The sequence below is a fragment of the Falco cherrug genome, chromosome 3 (genome assembly GCF_023634085.1).
Source record: "Falco cherrug isolate bFalChe1 chromosome 3, bFalChe1.pri, whole genome shotgun sequence".
In the NCBI taxonomy this organism is placed as follows: domain Eukaryota; kingdom Metazoa; phylum Chordata; class Aves; order Falconiformes; family Falconidae; genus Falco; species Falco cherrug.
In genome coordinates, this window is record NC_073699.1 from 108,735,762 (window position 1) to 108,757,138 (window position 21,377).

At 47.0% G+C, this 21,377-nt stretch overlaps 1 protein-coding gene across 2 annotated transcripts in view; it reads left to right on the top strand.

Annotated features, from left to right (window-relative positions):
- Nucleotides 1–15,051: 15,051 nt before the first annotated feature.
- LOC102059281 (Golgi integral membrane protein 4-like) overlaps nucleotides 15,052–21,377 on the top strand; it is a 36,123-nt gene continuing 29,797 nt past the window's right edge. The window contains exon 1 of one of the 2 annotated variants that reach the window (XM_027803358.2): nucleotides 15,052–15,854. In XM_027803358.2, the coding sequence (XP_027659159.1) occupies nucleotides 15,668–15,854 (187 nt within the window). In that variant the 5' untranslated portion in view covers nucleotides 15,052–15,667. The remainder of the gene's footprint in view (nucleotides 15,855–21,377) is intronic. The other variant, XM_055704775.1, reaches the window with a different exon arrangement.

Sequence of the window (21,377 nt, forward strand, 5' to 3'; positions counted from 1 at the left end):
AACTCGAGCTTACATGCCCAGACTCTAAGATATGTGAGGATTTTTTTTCCTGCTAATCTTTCTTTAAAAAAAATAATTGGAAAACTGTGTTAGACTGCCTGTGAAGTCATCTCAGGCAGACACGAAGTCATACAGCATCTGCAGTTTAGACCATGGCCGAGACAGAAACTTTATGGTGATTATTGTGGTAAGATTTTGCCCTTGTTTGTATATAAGCACTTTGGAGAAGTGGTATTTTGGTTGTGCTTAACACCAAAGATACTGCAAATGGCAAACCTCTGGTGTGTAAAAAAGCTTGAACTCCAATGAATCTTTTCAAGTGGGGCAACATTTGTGGAAAGGAATGAACCAACCTGAGATGTATAACCCAGAGGCAGTCTGCAGGACATCAAGAGTTCTCCTTTTGAGGTTTCCAACCACAAGACATAGGAAGTGCTTTGTCTAAGAGAAGAAAGGTCTTGAGAGAACAAGACAACTCTCCTCATGCACAAGGCTGATACTGAAAGAAAGACCTTGTTTTGCGTGCTTAGGGAGTAGGCCAAAAAGTAATGGGTCAAAATGTAGCGATGGAAACTCAGGTTAGATGTTGGGGAAAACTCTAGGGCTACTGAAATGCTGCAGGAGACTGGCAAGGGGCTATGAAATCTCTGCCTGAACAGGCATTAGGAACTGGATAGGCAAACACTGCTGAAATGAGAGGGCAGAACTGATACTGCTTGGTACAGGGCATGGTTTGGAGGGCTTCTTGAGACCTCTTCTAATCCTGTATTGCTATAATCCTTTGATCCTACATTTCTACACACACATCCTCTGGCGTCTAGTAAACTGGAGTTCATCTCAGTCTCCTGGTCAGCGAGGACATTATAGCGCTTACTGCGATGGGCTGGAGTTGCATAGCTCCAGATATGGGAGAGAAACCTCTGCTCTTACATGGCCTCATCCTGGTTTTCCAAACCTACTAGGAATCCTTCTCAGCCCACTGGATGCCGCTGTTTCACAGAAATATTCATGGACTATTTCTGCATGCTTCTGCTCTAGGCACCTTCCCTGTCAGCTGTGGAAGGCCAGCCACTTCAGGGTCAGCCGAGCTATATGGATTTAGCCCTATTAACCAGCTTTTCTTTTTTTACAAAGCAAGTATCCTTAACATTTTGTAGCTTACTGACACGACACATGTGAACCTTGGGCCACGAGAGTAGACGCCGATGTGATGGCAACATCATCAGCAGAAATCTAGTGGTGTTCTTTTGAAGGTGATTGAACAGTACGTGGAAAAAAATATATCAGTTGCTGAGGGGAAAACAGGTTGTCTAACATGGGTCTTCAGGTCATATATAGAAGTGCATATTTCCCAACAGCTATGTCCTGCAGGGCCTATTTTGCATGCTTATTACGGGAATTTGTATGTAGAAATACTGGTTCAGAGAATCCTCTTCTTAAAAGCAAAGCCTGGAAATGGCAGCTTTCCCTGGCTCACACGTTGCAAATGTGCATTGATGTTACAATCATACCTTGTGGCACTGCCTTCAGAGGCAATGACCTGGATAGAAGAGAAAGGATATGTGTGGCTTTCACTTTTGAAAGAAAATTCAACAGTATTTCTAGCTCTGCTGAGTCTCAGAACAAGCCAGAAAGTGACCTACATCCAATACTCAGCTTTGGGAATTAACTTTGAGAAAGTTCAGTTCCATATCTAGGTCCCTTCTCTGAAACAAATGGAACTGCAGCCTAATAGAATCCAAACCCAAGGGGAGTCCCTCTTTTTTCCTTTCCAACAATTTTTAGTGCTGAATAACAACTATCCTGATTTTTTAATCCACATTTCTTATTGGAAAAAAAATATCAGTTAATGCAATACTTAGGGTTTGAATTGTTCAGATTCTAACAACTGAACTGTCTTCCTGATGTCTTGAGCCATTCATTGGCCTTTCAGGAGGCGGTCTAAACAACAGGAGAGTTAAAATAAGCAAGGAGTTGTGGCAAAGCTACTGTGATTGTGATATGACAGATATATATGTTAAAAGGCCTGTGTCCATCTGGGGACACCATCTGAATCCAACAAACATAAGGTAACTGATAAATAATAGGCAAAGCGTGGGTTCAGCTTTGAGTAACCTACAGCAGTGTGAATCTGACACTTTTGAATTTGGTGATTTTTTCCCCTGAGCCATCTTACGTGTGTTTGCACAGTCTCCTGAGTCACTCAGCTGATAATCCTTTGCCCTCTTGCTTTTAGCAGCCCAGTCAGTCAGTGTGATAAAAAGTACTAGAGACAGCTTGGATCATCATACATCAATTTGAAATCTCAGGGGAAACTTTAAAACACTTGCTAACAAATATCTGCAAAGCATATGCCGAACGGAGCCTGCCATCAATAAGGCAAATGGCAAATAAATATAATGGTGTCATGTATTCAGCGTGGGGGCTGCAGCTGTGCAATGGTGCTGGCAGTGGTGTCCAGAGAAGCACTGTTCTCTGCTTCTGAATTTCATCCAGTTCCCTGGAGACCTAGAAGAAGCAGCCTCTGTCTCGGTTTCATCTGCAGAATGAGATGAAGGGCATTTACCCTCTTATCCCATCCACTTCACTTCACAAACTTTGTTTGCATCAGGATCTGATCCCGCCACACCGCTGTGAATGACTGAGTACTGCGCTCCTCCTGGAAATGTGCCATCAATGCCAGTAAACAAGCCAGAAGGCTGTGTAGCCCTCCAGAAATCCTGGATAGACATGTGTAGCTTATGGTAGACATGGTCAGATAAATTCTTAACATTTTTGTCATGTACTCCTGAGACCTGTTACCATATGGATTCATAAAGGGAGTGCACGGCAGCAATGAGAAAGCACACTGTCCTTGGAAGCTGCAGAAAATAGCAGCACTGAGCTGTGCCAAGCTGTAGTCTTCCTGCATTTGTGTCCCAAGTGTGGTGTTAATGAGCAACAAAGAGTAGAGACCAGGTAGTCATAGATGTGTATAAGGAAAACTGAATTTGGCGGTGGAGAATAGCAGTTTAGTGACAAGCGCTGAGGTCGGCTTGTACAAATCCAGCCTGGCTGTGTGGAGGATTAGCTATTTTAGGGAAAGGTTAAGTCATTTTTACCCAGGTCACCTCCATCTATTCCCATCTAATGAAATATAGTGAAAGATTCAAACCAGAATCTCATTACTAGTTACTGCTCCTTTTAAGTCTTTTAATCCACTGTGGCTTCCTAAGAGAAGCAGAGATCCTGCAACTGCTTGCTGTCTTGGAAGTTCCTCAGCCTGCTTCACCGCCTTAAATTAATCTGGGTTTGGTTCTTAGTTTGCAGTATTTCAACTACAAGTATTTCAACTACTTGTTTGGCTGCTCATGGATTCATACAATTACTAGAGGCATGGCTAACTAACTCTGTTGTGAACTGAAACCTTCTCAACTCTTGCCAATCCACATACAGTCTGCATTTCTAGGTCTCCTTGATTCATGAATCTGTCTCTTGAGAGAGCCATCTCTTGGTCCCACAGAAATCCTGGTAGGAGAGGGGGAGTTGTGGAGGTACTGCGCACCGCACCCTGGGCTGCATGCTCTGCTGCTTCTGGACACGGGCATCGGAAAAGCCAGCCGTGCTGGTGTGCGTCTGTGGCATAGCGCAGCAGACTGATATTCCTTCAGTGTCACTCCGAAGAAGAAGCAAGCCAGCCGATCTACATCGTGCACCAGCTGGTTTACATCCCAAAGCTGGGATCCAGTCTCCTTTCCCATTTCTATGCAGGGATAAACCATGCAACAGTTTTAATAATTGAACGTCTCTTGTTTGATGGTGTTATCACACATACAAGTTCTTTCCTTTTTCCCTTCTTTTCTCCTTCAATGTAGTCTAGCCTTATTTCCATTTTCAACTATTACAGAGACACACATTTTAATGCAATGACTATTTGCACAGGCAACATTTGAACAAGTACTTTACTGTCCTGTGTGACTCAAATAGCTAACAGGTCAGGAAAATATTGGCAAGCATTTACTTTTTTTTTTTTTTTCTGAGCAGCCAGGGCTGTGATCAGCAGAGAGATATATGACACTGCACAGTGCGGTGTTGGTTGAGCTTTAGAAATCACATCTGGAGACCTGATGCCAAAGCACCCTGTAAAGGGTCTGCAAATGCTGGTGCTGACTAAGGGCAAGCAATTTTATCCAGTATGTGAGGCACAAGTCAAGGGCCTTACTGTTTGCAACATTTGCCTCCTATAATTCATTGAGTGGTGGAGGCACTTATTAATCCTTGCATGGTTTATTATAGGAGGTTTTAGGGGGATTTAGTATATTGGAGGGCCAGGGCAGACTAATCCCCAAATCTACAGCAGGTCTTAGGCTGTTACCTGCACTTGTTTTTTATTCAAAACTAATGGAGCATTAGTTCTTGAACCTGAAATAACACTGAGGCCTTACTGCAGTGGGTACTAACCAGAGCTGGTACCCCAAGAAGCTCAGTGTGGACACAAAAAAGAGCGTGAAAAGAGGGGAAGCGACTCTTTGAGAACTGCTGAGTAAGTCAGCCACCCAGAATGATCACATCGTGACAAAGCGTGTCCTCTCCGTGCCTCTCCGTGCCCCACGTTAAGGCAGCAATGTTGTTTTGGCAGCTGCAGAGTTAACGTTTGGTGGTGTTGCCTGTTCAAGCAGCAGCAAAACAGGCTTGCTGGATAAATGAGGACTAATTTCACACTGTCCTAAAAAAGGTGCAATGTACCAAGAAGAATAATTAAAGAGTAGTTATACCAGACAGGTGAGAGACCAGAGACATCTCCCTATGTGAGGGGTCAGTACCAGCCCCTGCGGTGCCCTCGTTGCAAAATTCCAGTACCTACACTCCTCAGGAGAGGACACAGGCTGGGTGGCCTCATTGCTTTCATGGAAACAGCTGTAGTTAGTCTCAACCCTGCTCCAGCTTCTGGCTAGCAAACAAAAACCTGTCTGCCATCTGTGCTGCAGTGATGCCATCTGGAGACGCGTGACCTGAAGCTGGCCCTACAGAAGTCATGTGCAAGGGTTTGAGAACGCCAGTGCTGCCTTCATGGAAACTTCCCACCCCTTGTTGGATGGGGGTTCTCCAGAGCCCCTGGCAGCTGTGGTTTCTGTAGGGCAGTGATACAAGTTCCCATGAGCCAGGTGCTGGATGCTCACCCTCAGCAGTGGCTGGTTCCCTGCTCTGTAGGACTGATTCTTTACCTGCAAGCGCTAATTGCCTGTGCCAGTGGTTCTGCTGTTTCAAGTCTATACGAAGTCCCCTCTCCCAACCATGGCTGCTCTAGACAATATCTAAGGCTCCCTCCAATGCTGAGCATCATGAAAAATAAGGAAGACTGGATCAGTCTGTTTCATCCTGGCCTTTGCTAAGTGTCCAAGTAGTGCCAGATGGAAGGCTGGTGGAGTTCTGGGATGGCTGTGCCTAAAGCCCAGCATTGAGTGGAGGAGTCTTATAGGGAAATTCTTAATGAATTGCCAAATAGTGAGTTCTTCCCCCTGCCCTCTGTCCCCCCCACTTCCGCAGCAGCCCATCTAAAGGCATGAGAAAAACCTAAATGAAAAAAAAAAAAAAAAAGGCAAATTGCCGTTCAATTATTTAATCTATTTCTAACTGTAGGGTTAGAGGACTTCAAAATCAGAAATGTCTTCTCAGCCTCCCCTCTTTAATATGTTTATTTATTGTGCCGGATGAATACAGCATATGGAATTCTGCAAGGGAAGTCTGTCCGTGCTGCTATAATTAGCTAGCAATGGTGACAGCAGGCATCTTTGCTTCTTTATTATTTTAAAAATCTCAGCACTGTATTATGGGATGAATTTCTACCACATCAGAATGCTAATGCTTGGGAAAGCCTATGAATGCAGCATCCTGCTGCATTAATGTAGCCTTCAAAATCCCAAAGTGATCCCAAGTGTGACTGCAGTGAAATCAGTGGGATTACACCAGCAATGAATCTGGTCCCAGCCACAGAGTAGGTGAGGAAACTAATCCTCCTTTTTTCTGCTGCTGCAATTATTACAGGAACTTACTCATGTACCTGAGGTCAAGTTCTTTGTGGCTGTAAATGAATGTTTGGCATTGTACCTCCCTGCACTGATGGGGAATTAGGTCTTTATGCCTCCCTGGCTGTACTGTATGCACAGCCGCCTTGTAGAATAGTTCTCTTGCTGTAAAGGCCTTGTGGAATAGTTCTCTTGCTGTAAAGGTTGCCAGATCCTTTCTTAGAACTGTGATAATTTTTAAAAGTAAACATGTACAAAGCAACCCCATCCTTTCAGTCCTTAACAAAGGCTGGGAGCCCCTTCCAAGTCCAGGTTTGCAAACACCGGCTCATGCAGCAGCTGAGAATCCAGGCCATGAAATCCTAGATCTAGAGCAGAGAGTGGGACATTCGTTGGAAGGGACATTACATCTCTGCTATAGGACTGTCTTGAGTTTTCTGGGCTGTTGAGGAAAGAGACATTGTAATGCTCAACACTTGGCACTTCCTCTTTCCCCTACAAGAAGAGTCCATTCTCCATTCCCGACTCTCCTTGTGGGGCAGCTGGTGCCCAGGGAAGGTGATTCAGTGGGCTGCGGGTCACTTACAGGTATAATTTTTTTCCTATCCGTGTGCCAGATATGAAGTCTGGTGGGAGCAAATTGCAACAAGGAGTGTGAGATAACGGCAGCATACCTTCTGCCGAGTTGCTGAGTTGGAGGTAGGGAGGACATGCCAATGGTATCTGAAGAGCAGGCAAATAAACAAGAAGCAAGGAAAGAGGAGAGTAACTGGGAAGAGTTTCAGAGATAAAAAGCTTGAGTATCAGCGTAACTGTCCCGTGCTATGTTCCTTGGGGTATTTGACAGTGCACTGTAGAACTAAGTCTAACAGGCAGCGGACTCACCATCAACAGTCCTTCATCATCTGGAGAAGAGGGGCTTGAATAGGTTTGCCCTAAAGGGGCTTTTTTCTTTTCTAAATCATATGAAGAGGGCCGGGAGAGTCACTTTCCATGAGGCTTGTTATTTAGTGTTATGTAAGAAACAGAGTTTATGTGACTGTAATTGCTCCTTGAGGTTGAGTTTGCAGGCAGGGCTGGCTAGAACATGCATTTTTCGTGCAAGAGCTGAGTGCCTGCATGCCAAATTGGCTGTTTGTATGTACAGCCACAGGATCTATGAGAGTAACAGGCACTTCTGCAGATTTTATCTCTAAATACGGCCTCTGGTGTGTGTGGAGGGGGGCAAACGAGCCCTAGTACTTCAAGACTTCTGGGGTGGTCAGACATGGAGAGCTGGAAATACAGGCAGGTAACAATTTTTTGTATCTAGGGGTCTTTCTGTAATTAGATTAGTGTCAACTTGATTGCTTGCCATGGAGAGAATTTTTGACAGGTTAGTATAGAACAGGAGCTGATTTCCATTTTCATAGCTCCATGTTGTTTTCCCTGTTGAATTCTTACTATGAAATATATCCGTTCTGTGCCAGCTGGAGGTGTATACCTGGAAGGAGGCAGCTGAAGACAGCCACCTTAGAAGGGTTCCCAGATCGTCAGTTTGAGTGGTCAATGAGATCCTCTTGTCACTGTTCTGCAAACAGATGTGGGCCTCAGAAGCAATGAAGCATCTCTCTGGCAAAAACTTTTAGACTATATTCCCATTATCTCTGGGCAGGAAAAATGGGACATTGAATGACATTTGCAAAAACAAATGTATGATTCAGGAAAGTCTATTCTATTTAAAATCAGGAATGATTAAGCAATTTAGAAAATCTCACCCTAAATCTGTATCCTACCTACTGGTGGCCACAGTTAAGAGACAGTGGCAAAGCAGAGATGACTTAAGCTCTTGGCTTATGGGGGTATTAAAAAACAGATTGCAGTGTCTCTGGCTGACACCCAACATGCAGGGGTGCCAGCTTAAGTTGCTCATAAATTATCTTTCCAGCTTGATGCTCAAAATGTATCACAGACATCTGGATAGCATAAAAACAAACCTAAAGTAAAACCAAAAAGCCCTGTGTCCAACTGACGAGGCTGGGTGATTCCAAGAGCATGCTTGTGCAGGCATGAAGCTTCCCCTGGAAAAACATATCAGAGTGTGCTCATGAAGCAGAAAAATTCACATTTGTGTGTCATCCCAAGATGCTGCACGATGCAGTGGAAAATCCTTCAGGAGGAACTGGAGGTCTACGTATAGATCTGCGGCTGCACGTGCTGTTAGCTCCACGCTGCTGGCTTCTCCTCTCACCCTTGTCTGGCTACCTGAGAAGTGGACTGCCTTGTTAGGCTCCGGTCTTGGCTAAGCCAATCCATCATATGGAATACAATTAAAATGTCCTCTTTTATTTTTCCCAGCATTTCCCCCCCGAGAGTACAGTGACAAATGGCACATCACACGCAGCAAAGAAAACGTCTGTGCCTACAGAATCCAGAATTCTGCCTCCCGATGGTGCGAGAAACTATTGAACAATCCAAAATGCTGTGGCTGATGCAGACTTTCTGAAATATATACTACAAGTCCAGGGAGCAGTGTTTTGTTGTAGTGTGTAGAACAGTGCCTTGCTGGGTTACTTTATGAAAAAGAAGAAATAAACCCCAGCATCTCAGAGATGCTGTAAAGAGCTGCAAAACGCTGTGCTCTCTTGGTCGTACTGATACTGTGATACAGCATGCGAATATGAACGCAGTGAGCTGGAAACTCTGCTCTACAGATGCTGTTCGCCAATGGTTAACACTGGACTTCATAAAACTCAGTGGCCATGTAGGAAGAAAAATGTATGTGCTAGTGCCAGTATTCTCTCTACATACGGCACTATTTCTCTCTAGCTAGAGCAGAGCCCATGTGGAATGGAAGGGAACTGAAATCCTGGAGACAAATGCCTTCCCTCTTCAAATGACGAAGGCTCGTATTAGTGACTGAGCCCAGCAGGCTGGGATGAGTCCTGCCAAGCTCTTCTCCTGTCGCTCCGGAGTGCTCCCTCCTTTCCCCACCGCCTGTCCCTTCCCACTGCCGCCTGCCTCACGGGTGGGCAGGGCTTCACTCGCTGGCTTTACTCCAGTTCAACCAGCTTTTTCCACTAATGCTTCCTTGGAACGGACAGTTAAGGCTTTATCCATGTTAGCCATGTGCAAAGACTTCTCCTGGCATCTCTGCTTGTGAGACAAAAGAATACAGTGAGAGAAGAGGAGCCTGTAGCACCACGGACTTGGCCGCCTGAGGCTTTGGGGCTGAGCAGAGCGCAGAGCTGGGATGTCCATGTCCTTCGGTGCGTGAGTCTGGGGGACAGGCCGCTTACACCCTCGCCTGGGTCCCAAAGGCATGAAGCTGCGGAGGCTTGGGCAGCAGCCCTGGGAGAATTTAGGAACACAAGATGTCTTTGTCCTAGAAAGGGGCTGATGCTGGCACCCCACTGCGAGAGGCAGCAGCAGCAAGTTTAGCAACACCTAAACAAACAAAAATAAATCCCTTTGCTAGTTTGCTATTGTTTTCTGGCAAACTGCGTTTTTATTACTTTTGGAGGCTGGAATGTTCCCTGGCTCTAATAAAAATGGCTGTATCTTGGTAAGGCAGTAAAGACTTTGTGCATATTTAAAGGGCACTAGGTTCCTTTTAAACGGCTTCATGTGTGTTGCAGTCACTGAAAACAAACAGACAGAGGAGTCACGGGGCTCTAATTGTACTGAGATGCATTTTCTGTGGAGAATATGCTCTTGTTTTGTTTTGTCCCTTTGAAACCAGTTCTTCCTGCTTCTGACTAAAAAAGAATCTAAACGACAGACTGCTTCAGCACAGCTTCTTCTCACTCAAGGCAAGGTATCCTCTTTGCAGGAAGATTATCGGTCCAAACTGTGAAAGATGATGTGGAATTAAAAAGTGAACACGCTTCCTTTTCCCAGAGGAATTAAGATGCAGTAGTTCACATCGGGGAGCTTTTTTGTCAGTGTAAGTGCTTGGAATATGGATTGGTTTTTGACAGAATAATGAGCTTCTCTCATAATGCTTTGGCTCTGGGAGCTGGCCTTTTAAGGAAAGTACCAAGTAACATGCCAAAATATCCAGACATCAACCGCTTTGTGCTGGAATTGGGACGGGTGCTTCTCGGTATAGGAGTAGCTGGATATGGGTTGTCTTGGAATGGTCTTATGAGAAGTTGTCGAGGGGTGTCTGCCATTATCAAACACGGTTAGCCTTGCATATGTGTCATCGAGTTGAGATCTCAGTGTGGAGGGCAGGTTCCTTCCAGCCTGGATCCCTGTACTAAAGTCAAAATCATCAGGGTAGATTTCACTGAGATGGGTTCAAAATTACCTGAGCTCCCTGGATACATTTGGAGCATCTGTGACAGCTCTGGTGCAAGATGCACCTCTGGCCTTTCTCCTGGCCAGCTGTGCTCTTACAGGGGGGCTGGGAATGATACTGTACGCTAAACTGGGGTAAGGTATGATTCTTCAGGGTCTCAAAGAGGTAGCTCAGCTGCTCTGTACCTTGATTGCCATATACTTAAAATACATTCTGTGAACTTGAAGTTACCAGCAGTCTTTATAGATGGATAGTGGCTTTCTACTGCAGTCAGCCTGCTGGCTGTGTTGACATCTTCTAGCAGTTGTGGATGTAAGCATAGATCTCCTTGAGCTCCAGATTCTATGGAATACTCTTCTAAGCAATGAGTTTGACCCTAGAACCTTGTACCTCCAAAAGTCAGGCTTTATGCTCATTCTGTTCCCCGCCCCCATTCAGATTCTTTTATATTATGGCCATGCCCACAGTTTGCTCAGCACTTGTCTCCAAGGTCTGACAAGGCTGTGAAAGCATCAGGACTTCTTGAGATCTCATATGCTTACTTGTTGGAAGAAGGGTTCGCCGGAGTCAAGAAGACGCTCAATATGAGTTACGCATCTTGCTCAACTTTATTAGTTTCTAACACTACTTATATAGAACCGATACACATGCGTATTCGTAAAGCAGAAATATAATTGGTTAGCAGTCTCTAAACACGCGCGGTTCTCACACCCCTAATTGTCATGACTAAAATAAGCATTCTATCCATGTAGCCAATTGTGTTGCTGTGCTTCAGCCTTGTAGTTTGTTACTCCCTATTTTCCCATACCGGTCCCTATCTTTCTTGGCCCTGCACCTGCTTTCCCAGCAGCTGTATCTTGTTACAGCCACGGCCTGTTGGCACAACATAATTACTCAGTCTCAGGATTCAAGAATAGCTCAAGGCTACCTTTCTTGTTATCTTCAGCACAGCAACTTCAGTACAATTCTGATTACAGGCCTATTCTAATACCAGGCCTGGAATGTGCAGATCTTCAGAGATTCTAAGGCCATGCTTCTGCCGCCATTCTTCTACACTTACTTTTAGGCATGGCACAGCAGTGAGATGACTCAAAGTACGTACGTAGGCTCGGGGAAGATAACCGAGATAGCTAAGCCAACATGCCATTCTAAGACAAAAAATAATTTCAACAATGCATTCTGAAAAATGGTCCCATTGGTTCCCTGGGGCACCCTCTAATGGATCCTAATTAGAAGCTGTCACTTCTTGTTATGGGAAGGAAAGAATGGTTCAGCTTTGCCACCCCTTAACCTTGGAGAGACTGAGATGAGAGCTACCCCTAGGAGTTGTTTAATGTAGGGCACTTTCACTCCTGCAAGAAATTAATTGGGAATTTCTGTGTGTAGTAGGACAGGCACCTCTAGGAGGTACATGACGTGCAGGCACTGCTAACGCCGTAAATTCATGCACATACATACACAGATGCCCACTTGAGAAAACTTTATTTTTTAAACACTTGTGCCTGTCATTTCTCATACACTAGACTCCTGCCTCAAGCTCCTCTCCTGCTCAGCCTATACCCTCCAACATTTATCACTGGATTCCTAGAGTGGGTTTCCCTGGAAGGCACTTGCAAGATGCATAAAGGCCATAGGGCTACAGTGTCCTGCTTAGCCAATTTCAATGGGTTGTGGATGTTACCAATTTGATCGGTAGGTTTTCAAAAAACAGTTGTGAAACTGCAACCCCTAAACAGCAAAGCCTCCTCCCCTCTGTCTCTAACACATTCCTTACTGCATCTTTTTCAGACACTTGGTTTCTTGACAGCATTTACATAACCTGGCTGAAAACACTCCCACAGCCGATTAAATGCCTGCTATGAAATCCAAAGCTCTGATTAAAAGGATGGAGCTTTCCAGGACTGCAGTATTTGTGCAGATGGTTAATACTCATGGCTTGCTCTATACAGGAGAAAGTGGCATTTTCTTTACAAGTACATACAGACTGAGCTTTCCCATGGGAATTGCTTGTTTTGTTCAGATTATTATTTTAAAGCTATCATCAGATGTGATCACCCATTGGATTAGAGGATGCAAAAGGAGATGATCAGATAATCCCTGAGGCACAAAGCATTTTGAGTTGGATTTGAAGAGAGCGGTCACCTATGGTCAATTTGTTTAGCTCTGGGTGCTTCTCTCCTCTGTATCTTCCGGAAAATACTCGTGCCTAGTGGGTGTAGACCTTCAGAGATGTGGGTTGTTGTAGTAATTTGCTCAATGAGGTAGCCTCTGAGCTGGCTGATGGGACAACCCCTTGTCAAAAAAAAATACATGGTTAAAAGAGAAAGGTGCAAAAGTGAAGAGCAGGGAAATATCCAAATAGGCCTTCCAAAATCGTCAAGGTGTCCCCTTTTCAGCTGGTGCATAGAAATCTTTGGAAAAGAGAACTTCTGATCTGTGCCAGTCAGATGAGCCTAAAGATCTAGTCAGACTAAAATATTAAAAACAAATGAGGCACAATAACAATGAAGTCTCTGAAGATGGGGCTTTGTGCCATGGATCTTAGAACACAGACTTCAATTATGGAGGAGCGTTCCCTAGAATAGGGAAGTCCAATCTCATTCCTGTTATTTTCCCATCTTAGTGAACAAGCTTGCTCTGATTTTGGCTATTATGAGTGCTCTGCTGAGATACCCTGATCTCTTTGGGGTCCTGCAGTTGTTTAGCTTTTCCTGAAAACTGGAAAACATAACAGTAGCTAAACCCGTGGGCCTTTATATTTTTTTGATATGGAAGAAGAGGACCAAAGTGGAGGATTTTATTGCTGGCTGGAGGGGAAGTGGGATCAGCTCTCACTTTACTGGGATTTCACTGGCAGGCCACATAACATAAATAATGGCTAAGCACGAGCAAGAAGCAAAACCTTTGGCTTGTTGCTGGGGTTGTACTATTCATCTGGCCCTAGATCCGGTGCAGAAATATGGAGCTAAATCTATAACTGAGTTTATTGCAGTGTAGAAAAGTGCTAGATTGCAGAAACTTTGTCAATCAAATCTTTCTCAGCTAGACATTGCCTAATTCAGGATTTTAACCTTTTTCCAGAGTTTCTCTGTCAAAACCTCAGAAATTCCCAGTGTTTCTCAGGCAGGAACCAGCACATGAGGAAGTAATTAATGAGAGCATGAGGGAAAAAAAAAAAAGAATGTGCTGAATAGAGGCAAAACTGAGACTAAAAACCCTCATCCCACAGGCTGCTTCCTCAGCCCTCAAGATGCAGACAAAAGACATTCCAGCTCCTGAAAGGATGCTGAAACACTCAGCAACCCCCCAGGACATTTATGTAAAGAAGCAGTAGGACAGTAAGGCTGTCTGATGCACAGCATCTACGTATGGGAGGTGGAGCATCTCTTGAACTGAGGATATGTGAATCAGCAACAAGATTATCCCTGGTCCTACGTGCAAATGATCCACAGCAGACATAGGCTGCATGAAGCATCACATCAGCGCTAGTCTGGCTTTCAGAAAGAGCTGAGCAGTAAGTCTGGAATAATCAGTTAATTCATTAAGTATATAATGTTTTCTAGAAGCTGTACGCAGAGCCAGGACTGTTAGCCAAAGCATCTGATTTCCAGTAGGCTGAGTCTCACCCTTGTTCTGGCAGACACCTCGAACAACATACCAAATCCGCTTAGAACGCTTGAAAATAACCCCCAACATAAAAATCTTAGTTACTTTGGATAAATCAAAACCTTACAGGAATGCTGTGCCTCAGTTTTCCCATCTGCAAATTAGGGAGACAGGAATGCCATTCAACTGTTTCCCAGCAGTACTGTAAAGCTCATTTGATTAACATTTATAAAAGCATGCATGATTCTTGGAGAGGAATCGCTGGTGAAGAATTAATTGTTATGATTGTTGCTTATTCCCCAGATGCCTGAAATATGGAAGTTGGCAGCACTGCAGAGGAAGTATCCTTGTGAACTCAGATAAGAGATGAACCAACCTGACAGTCAGGCTGCTAGCACAGGCAGGATTCATTATAAAACCTGGGGGTCTTATGTAGTTGATTTAATCTCAGAACGCGGGCAAGGCTCCGGAAAGCTTCGTCTGTCCCATGAAGCACAGAACCATAGCATAGCTTGGGGCGGAAGGGACATTTAAAGGCCATCTAGTCCCCCTGCAATGAGCAGGGGCATCTTCAACCACATCAGGCTGCTCCAAGCCCCATCCAGCCTGGCCTTGGCTGTCCCCCAGGATGGGGAAGCAGGGCTCTTCCCTCCTGTCCCTGTCTGTGGACGATGCAGCTGCGCATCCCACACCCAGATAAAACAAGCTGGGCTCTGCCAGAAGAGAACAGCCCACCTCAGAGCAGCTGCTTTAGAGAGGCCAAGCTGCCTACAACACCTTAGAAAAGCCAAACTCATCTTACACCCTTCTCCTTGTACCAGCCTCATACCAGTACCAGCTCACATTTTCCCGAAGAGAAACCACTGCTCTGAAGAACTGTGAGATTTTAAAGAAATACCTTGAAGATGCTCTCGTTAATTGATACAGGTGCCCCTCATCTGTCTTAGCAACAGGTGGGAGCAGCGGGTTTGGGTTGGGTTGGGTTGGGGAAGGGAGGGGAAAACAAACACGTGGGAGAGGTTGGTGGCTCCAGCCTGCCGGGGAGGGGGGGTCGCACGGCCGGTGGTGCGGGCTCGGCTTGGCCCCCGGGAGCGCCCAGCCCCCCCGGGGCAGCGGGTATCCGGGCTGGGGGAGCCGGGGCACCCCGGGGCTCCGGTAGCGCGGCTCGGCCCTGCACCACCCCCGCCCGGATGCCGCCGCCGGTTTCCTGGCCCGTCTCCCGGCCCCGGGGCCGCTGCTTCCTCCCGGGAAAGCCGCGGGGAGGGGGCAGAAGGGCTTCTCCTCCCGACTGGTTATTTTTTCCGGTCGGTGCTCCAGAAGGGGGAGGTGGGAAGAGCCAAGCGCGGCGGTACCCCCTTCCCGCCCCCCCTGCGCTGCAGCACATGGGAAGCAAAAGTTTTCCTCCTCCTTCTCCACCTCCTCCACCTCCTTCTCGCTCCCCTCCGCCGGTTCCCCGCTTCCAGGCAGCCCCGAGCGAGCCGGCCCCGGGCCGGTGCCCCGCAGCGGGGGAAGGATGCTCCTGCCGGCCCCTCGGCTGCGGCTCCCGGGCACCGGCGCTGCGCCGAGCCGCTCGCCGGCGGGCGATGAGGAATAAACCGCTGCTGGAGCCGTTTCTGCTTCTCTGAAGGCTGGGAAGGAGCGGAGCCCAGACTTTGATCGCGTCTTGCCGAGGGATCTGCGAATTTGCTGAGGAAAGGGGCTATTGGGCAGAAATAATCAGATGCTTTAGCAACGGCGGCGAGGCAGCGCTGCATCGCTTTGCTCTGGCCCCACCATGGGCACCGGCATGTGTTCGAGGAGGCAGAAGGGGCTTCTGCAGACCGGCTTTTGCCTGGTGACTGTGGCATGTTTGGGCTCGGGAGTTTTCATGTACAACCACTTGCAGCAAAAGGTGCGGAATGCTGAAGCCCTGGCCCAGAAATACAAACAGCAGCAGGAGGCTCTGTCCGCCCAGCTCCAAGGTGAGTGACCTGCCCTGGGGGTGTCCACACATGCCCAACTCTCCTCTCTCCCAGGGGTACCCACTGAGGGCTTTGCCGCACGGCCCAGCAATGAGCAGGGTGCCTTTGTGGAGCAGCGTTCAGCTTTTGGCTTTCAAGAGCTCGAAGGAGCCGTCTTTGCCTCTTTCCTTCCCCCCCCTTTGCTGTCTAGAATTAAATAACCTTGAATCGGAATCGCTGCTCCCACGGCAGGGGGAACGGGGTGTGCTGGATTGGTGAGTTCAGCTGTGTCACGTCTATTCTTTTTCTTCTCCCTGTAGTTCCCTTCGGCCAAAAAGGCCAGTCCTGTGTCATTCTAAATGTGAAGCAGTAAAAATGCAAAGAGGACTTGGGCTGGTTGGGCAGGCTCGGAGATGTGGCTCTGCTCTCGAGCCTGTGGGAGCGGCTGTCTGGGAGTGAACAGAGAGGCGAGGGGTCCTTTAGTAAAGTTTGTTGTTATACCGTCTGCTGCCCATTGCCTTTGCAAGGAAACAAGTCAAGCATCTTCTTGAGAGATTGATCTGTGACTAGAAAAGGCTTGCCAGCTGGTTTGGGGCTGATGGATGCTGCAGTACATAGCTCCCTAAAAACGGGGAGGAGGAGGAAGAATTGGCTATTCTGAGTCCACTGAGCAGCACTTTTCCTCTGGCAAGAGGTGCCAGAAGACTGGAAGGCAAGCATAGTATGTGTATCCCCCTTGTTTGTCCTCCTTACATAAACATCAAGTGCACAAAAAATGACGTTTTAGCTCATGGGGAGATCTCAGTAGGGAAGGCTGAGGACACATTACTCCATTGCTGAACTCTTATCTTTGTCTAGTCTGTCGTTCCAGACTTACCATGCCTGCCAAAGCCATGTTTCCAGAACCTGCCACCAGACTTGGAGCCTCTAGAGGGATCTGCTGAGCTCCCTGTAGGGAGTTTTGGTGGGAATCCACTCTGGTAGCCAGCCATTGTGTGTGCAGTGCTGGAGGATGTGCTGGTTCTGGAGTGCCCGCAGAATGAGTTCGGTGTCGACAAAATGTTGTTTGCCAATGGTTCTAGTGACTCTTCTAGTGACTCAAGGTCAAGGGATGGATTTAACAATTTTTTTTTCTCTTTTAACAAGTGGGTTTAGATTATAGTGTTTACATTGAGAGCTCTTCCCCAGGCTAAAATCGAATGCGGGGTATCCGTGATGATCTCAGTTGACACATCCAGTGACATTGTTTCTGTAGCCTGTATTGCTGGGGAATTCTGCAGATCTGTGACTCAACATAAGTGCCCTCTGGCATTAAATCTTTCCTGGTGCCTTTGTGTGCAGTGTTGTGAAGCAAATAGAACATTGTACATATGCTTCTTGTGCCCAGGGCTGTGTGTTTCTACCTGTAAGCTGGGAAAGCGGAGCGTGGTATATGTGTTTTGTTTCTCAAGGAAACATGCTTTAAAAAAAGCAAACTTGTAAATTGATCTAGTGGATGGGTTCACTGCTTTTCTCTTACGTTTTGTTTCCATTTCTTCTTACTCTGTCACAAGGCAGGCAAACAGTTCCAGCTGCTGATGTGTTGCACAGTCCCAGCCGCAGTGATTTCCACCTGCATCCTGTGTTTCTGAGATGCGAAGATCAGCAGGGCAGAAGTTAGCCCACATTCCTGTCCCGTGTGTCACCATCTTTTGCTTCTCTTGGAGAGGGGCTGGTTCTTCAGAGAATAAGATGACAGTGGTAGCCTCAGGGAACCCCAGTTTTGGGAAGAGGAGGCTCAAAGCAAACAACTGAGACAGGCTCCTATTTTTTCCACCCAAGTATGTTTGAATGGCAGAGCTGCAGCCTGTTGCTGGGGTTTCTAACCCTCTGTCAGTCCTCCCATTCCTAAATACAGTTGTTGCCATGGCTACCCTTTTTATTTTGAGAAGACACTTACATGTCCAACAATTTTAACAAAGGCAAAGCTGCTTTTTGGATTTGGCTGGTGGGAGAAGCCTAGCAATTGGCAGACAGGAGCCGTGTTCATGGAAGTCGTAAAGTGCAGTGGTGTCTTGCACATACGGCTGTGAGCCTTGTGCGTTGTCGCCCTGTGGTGCTTTGGTGCTGAACCAAAAGGGTTCCAAAGTTGGGGCTTGGGGCTCTCTCCCTGCCCCTTTGCTGACCTGTTGCATGGATTTAATTGCCGTGTCTTCTGCATCTGATTTCTGTCTTCTCAGCTCTACAAAAGGAGGACATGTTACTCTGAGGTGGAATTTGGTCCTGTTTAACTAGCACTTCAGGTGTTTCCTTTCAGCTACCAAGAATTTCCTACCCTTCTTGCATCCCAGTACAATAGATCGTTGATGCTTCTGGTAGCCTCTGTAAATAAAGCTTGAAAGTGTCGGGCTGGGCCAAGAGTTGAGTAAAAGGGAAAAGGAAAGCAAGTGGAGGAGGGAGTGAAACTCTTGAAGCCAGCACTGCCTGTCCCATGTGCCGTCTTCTGCTGGCTGCACATGGGGAAACGGATTTCATCTACTTCAGTGCCGGCTTAATGGTTGGGCTTGATTATCCTAAAGGTCTTTTCCAACCTAAACAATTCTATGATTCTGCTCTCTTAAAATAAGAGCAAGGCAGCTGTGGATTTTGCTGTAGGGTAGGTAAAACACGGGTGAGAAGAAGAAAGGGGGAGGCAGTGTTGTGTGTGTGACCCTGTCCAACCTCTTGCCTGGTGGTTAATACCCCTTGTTCCACCCAGCACCTGCTGCTCCTGTGACCCACTAGATCCTCCTTTTACATTGTGGTTCAGCTGGAGACCAGGAGGAAAATCTGCTGGGCTTTTTCATCCCTCCATCTCTTCGGTTTCTGCTGGGTGGGAAGTATGTCTAAAAGTGCATGGAGACACCTTGCCAAATCCTGGGCTTTCCCTGTGAGCTGTGATTTGGAGGACACTGGTGCAGTGTCATGAGGCTCAGAGGGGATTAGAGACACGGTCTGGCAAGCTGTGACCTGGTGTGCCCCTCGGATGGATCTGTTCCACCGCAGCCCCCACCCCGACCTCGTGCCATGCCAAAGTAGGTAGCAGGTGGCTTTCAGCACAGCGTTGCTTTGCAGCCTCCCACTTCCCGTAGGTGTGTGCTGCGTACGTAGGAGCACGCTGCTGCCTGCAGGCTCGGAGCCAAGCTGGGGAGATCTTCCAGTCAGTTCACTAACTAACGGCACTCTCTGAACAGATGGGAAGGAAGGGTGCATTTACAGTACCATCCGCTTCTGCCTGACATTCCTGATGTGGCCAGACATCAAACCGGTGTCTGGGATGGAGAAATTTTCTCTGTCACAACTGCTGGTGCACAGTGGCTGAGGATGAGGACGCAGCATCCTGCCCTCACCGTTGGGTATCTTTTACCCTCTCTGTCTTTCCTTTGCCACCTCTCTGGGTCAGAGAGGGAGGTATGAGGAGTCTGGCTTTCGTTCTGCTCCCCTTGTCCCTTGTTCTGGATGATTCTTGAGCCTGAGTGACTGGTGCCATCGGTGATTAGTTGTGATGTGACGGGATGGAGACTGGCAGGAGTATCTGATGCCTCTAACAAGGAGAGCCACAGAGAAGAGAGCTTTTCAGTTAGTGTTGACTTCTGTGTGCCAAGAGCTGCTTGGAGCTGAGCGCCATGGGCAGTATGATGACTGTCTCCACAATATGTGCTGCTGGCATAGAAATGGTCTAACGAACCGTGCACCGTGCGTCGTTTTAGCAGAACCAGAGCAGCAGATCAGATGCCTCTGGTGCCCTGCCCCATGAAAGTGGGGAGCTAGCCCGCACTCGTGGCTTTCCCAGGCAGGGGCAAAATGAAACCGCTTGAACAGCAGGAGAGTAAAACCTGGGACCACTGGCGCGACCAGAATCACTCTGCCTTTGTGGATCTCTTAAACTGTCCCTGGCAGATGTTTAATCTTGGTACTCTGGGGTATATGAGGCAACCCCCTTCACACAATCCACCCTGTTTTCTGTCATCTCTTCAAATGAGAATGAGTCAGCGGAAGGCCTGGGCTGTTCTTCTTTCCCAAAGGCAAAGCACTGCGAGGGATTTCATTGTTTCAGCAGGTCAAATTCTGCGTTTTGGCTCCTTTGGCAGCAGGTGACAGTGCATTAGTGCTGAGTTCTGGCTGAATTCCAGCCTGGATTTAGACACTGACCACCCTCCATTCTCTCTTGTAATTGCAAATAGTTAAAGACTTCCTGGCTTCCCGTCCTCTGAAGCTACACAGTGCCGTTTTGCTCTGCCAAGTTGTTACTTTATTCCACCACAAAGATGAGTAGAGAGACTACTTTATGCAACACTTACTTGCTGCTTTGTGTAAAGCTGAGCCCACCTTTTCTGGGCTCTGGAGACCTGGGGGAACAGCAGGAGAGATTACAACTTTTTTTTTTTTTTTCTAGTCACTGGAGGTTACTTCAGCTTAACTTTCTTATAAAAAAAAAAAGTGTCAGGAGAGCCAGATTTTGTGTCCTAAATTTCTGAATAATGAGCCTATGATATAGAGCCATTCTTAAAGACTCATCTGCTTTGTGGTGCTTGGATTAGGATTTGTGGTTATGGGTGTCAGCACGAGCCTATTGCTCCAGATGCTTTCCTGTGCTGTAGTTTCCCATTTACTATGTGAGATCAAGGGCACCCAGTAGCTTGGGGTCATCTAAGCAGACCTTTTCTACATAAAAAAAACCAAAAAAACCCCAAAAACCCCCAGTTATTTACTTGCCTAGTCCTGTGCTGAGAGTGCTTGGCTTTCTGGGGGGTGAGGCTGTAGCTGTTCAGCTTGCCCCCTGCGGTACACCGTGCTCTTTGCCGTGCTGGGTGACGGAGCACAACCGTGCTGTCAGTGAGGCTGCTGGTCGCTGCCTCAGTTGCCCCAAGTTCTTCAGCTGCAGGGACCTGGAGAGGTGGGTAACCTGCTCATCTGGGGTGAGTTTCTAACCCTGGTCGTAGCCTCTGTTTTCTCTCAGTATACTTGGGTTACTAGAAAATGAAAGCCCTGCAGGAGGAACTCCAACATGGGGAATTCCTCCAAGCCCAGAGCCACTGAGGCAAACGCCTGGATGCTCAGAGTACGGGAAAGGGCATGGTAAAGCCTGGAATTGCTGGGCACCCCGAACAGCCCCAGCAGCTGTGACTTTTCATTGCTGGCGTGAAGCTCTCATCACATCAAAGACTTGTCCTCAGGAGCTCTGTTAGAGAAGACTGCAAGAAAGTGAGATGCTTGTGGCAGAAACTCGAGTGCCCAGAGCTCGCAAATCTTTTGGGAAGTGGCTGATGTTCTTCAGATGACAATTTCATTGAACGAGGCTTTTTAGCATGTAGTGAAGAAGCACTCAGTCTCTTGTGTGCTTAGCTGGGCTGGGGAAGCCATCAGGGTGACATCTGAGGAGTCTGTTGGGAAAAGTGTTTCTAAAAATAAAGCTGTCATGAAGTAGATGCTTGGACAGCTGCAGTGATGGGCTTGCTACTTACTGACGTGCTCAGCAGGGAAAAAATCCTTCCAGATTAAAACCAAATATTTCTGCTGTAATGG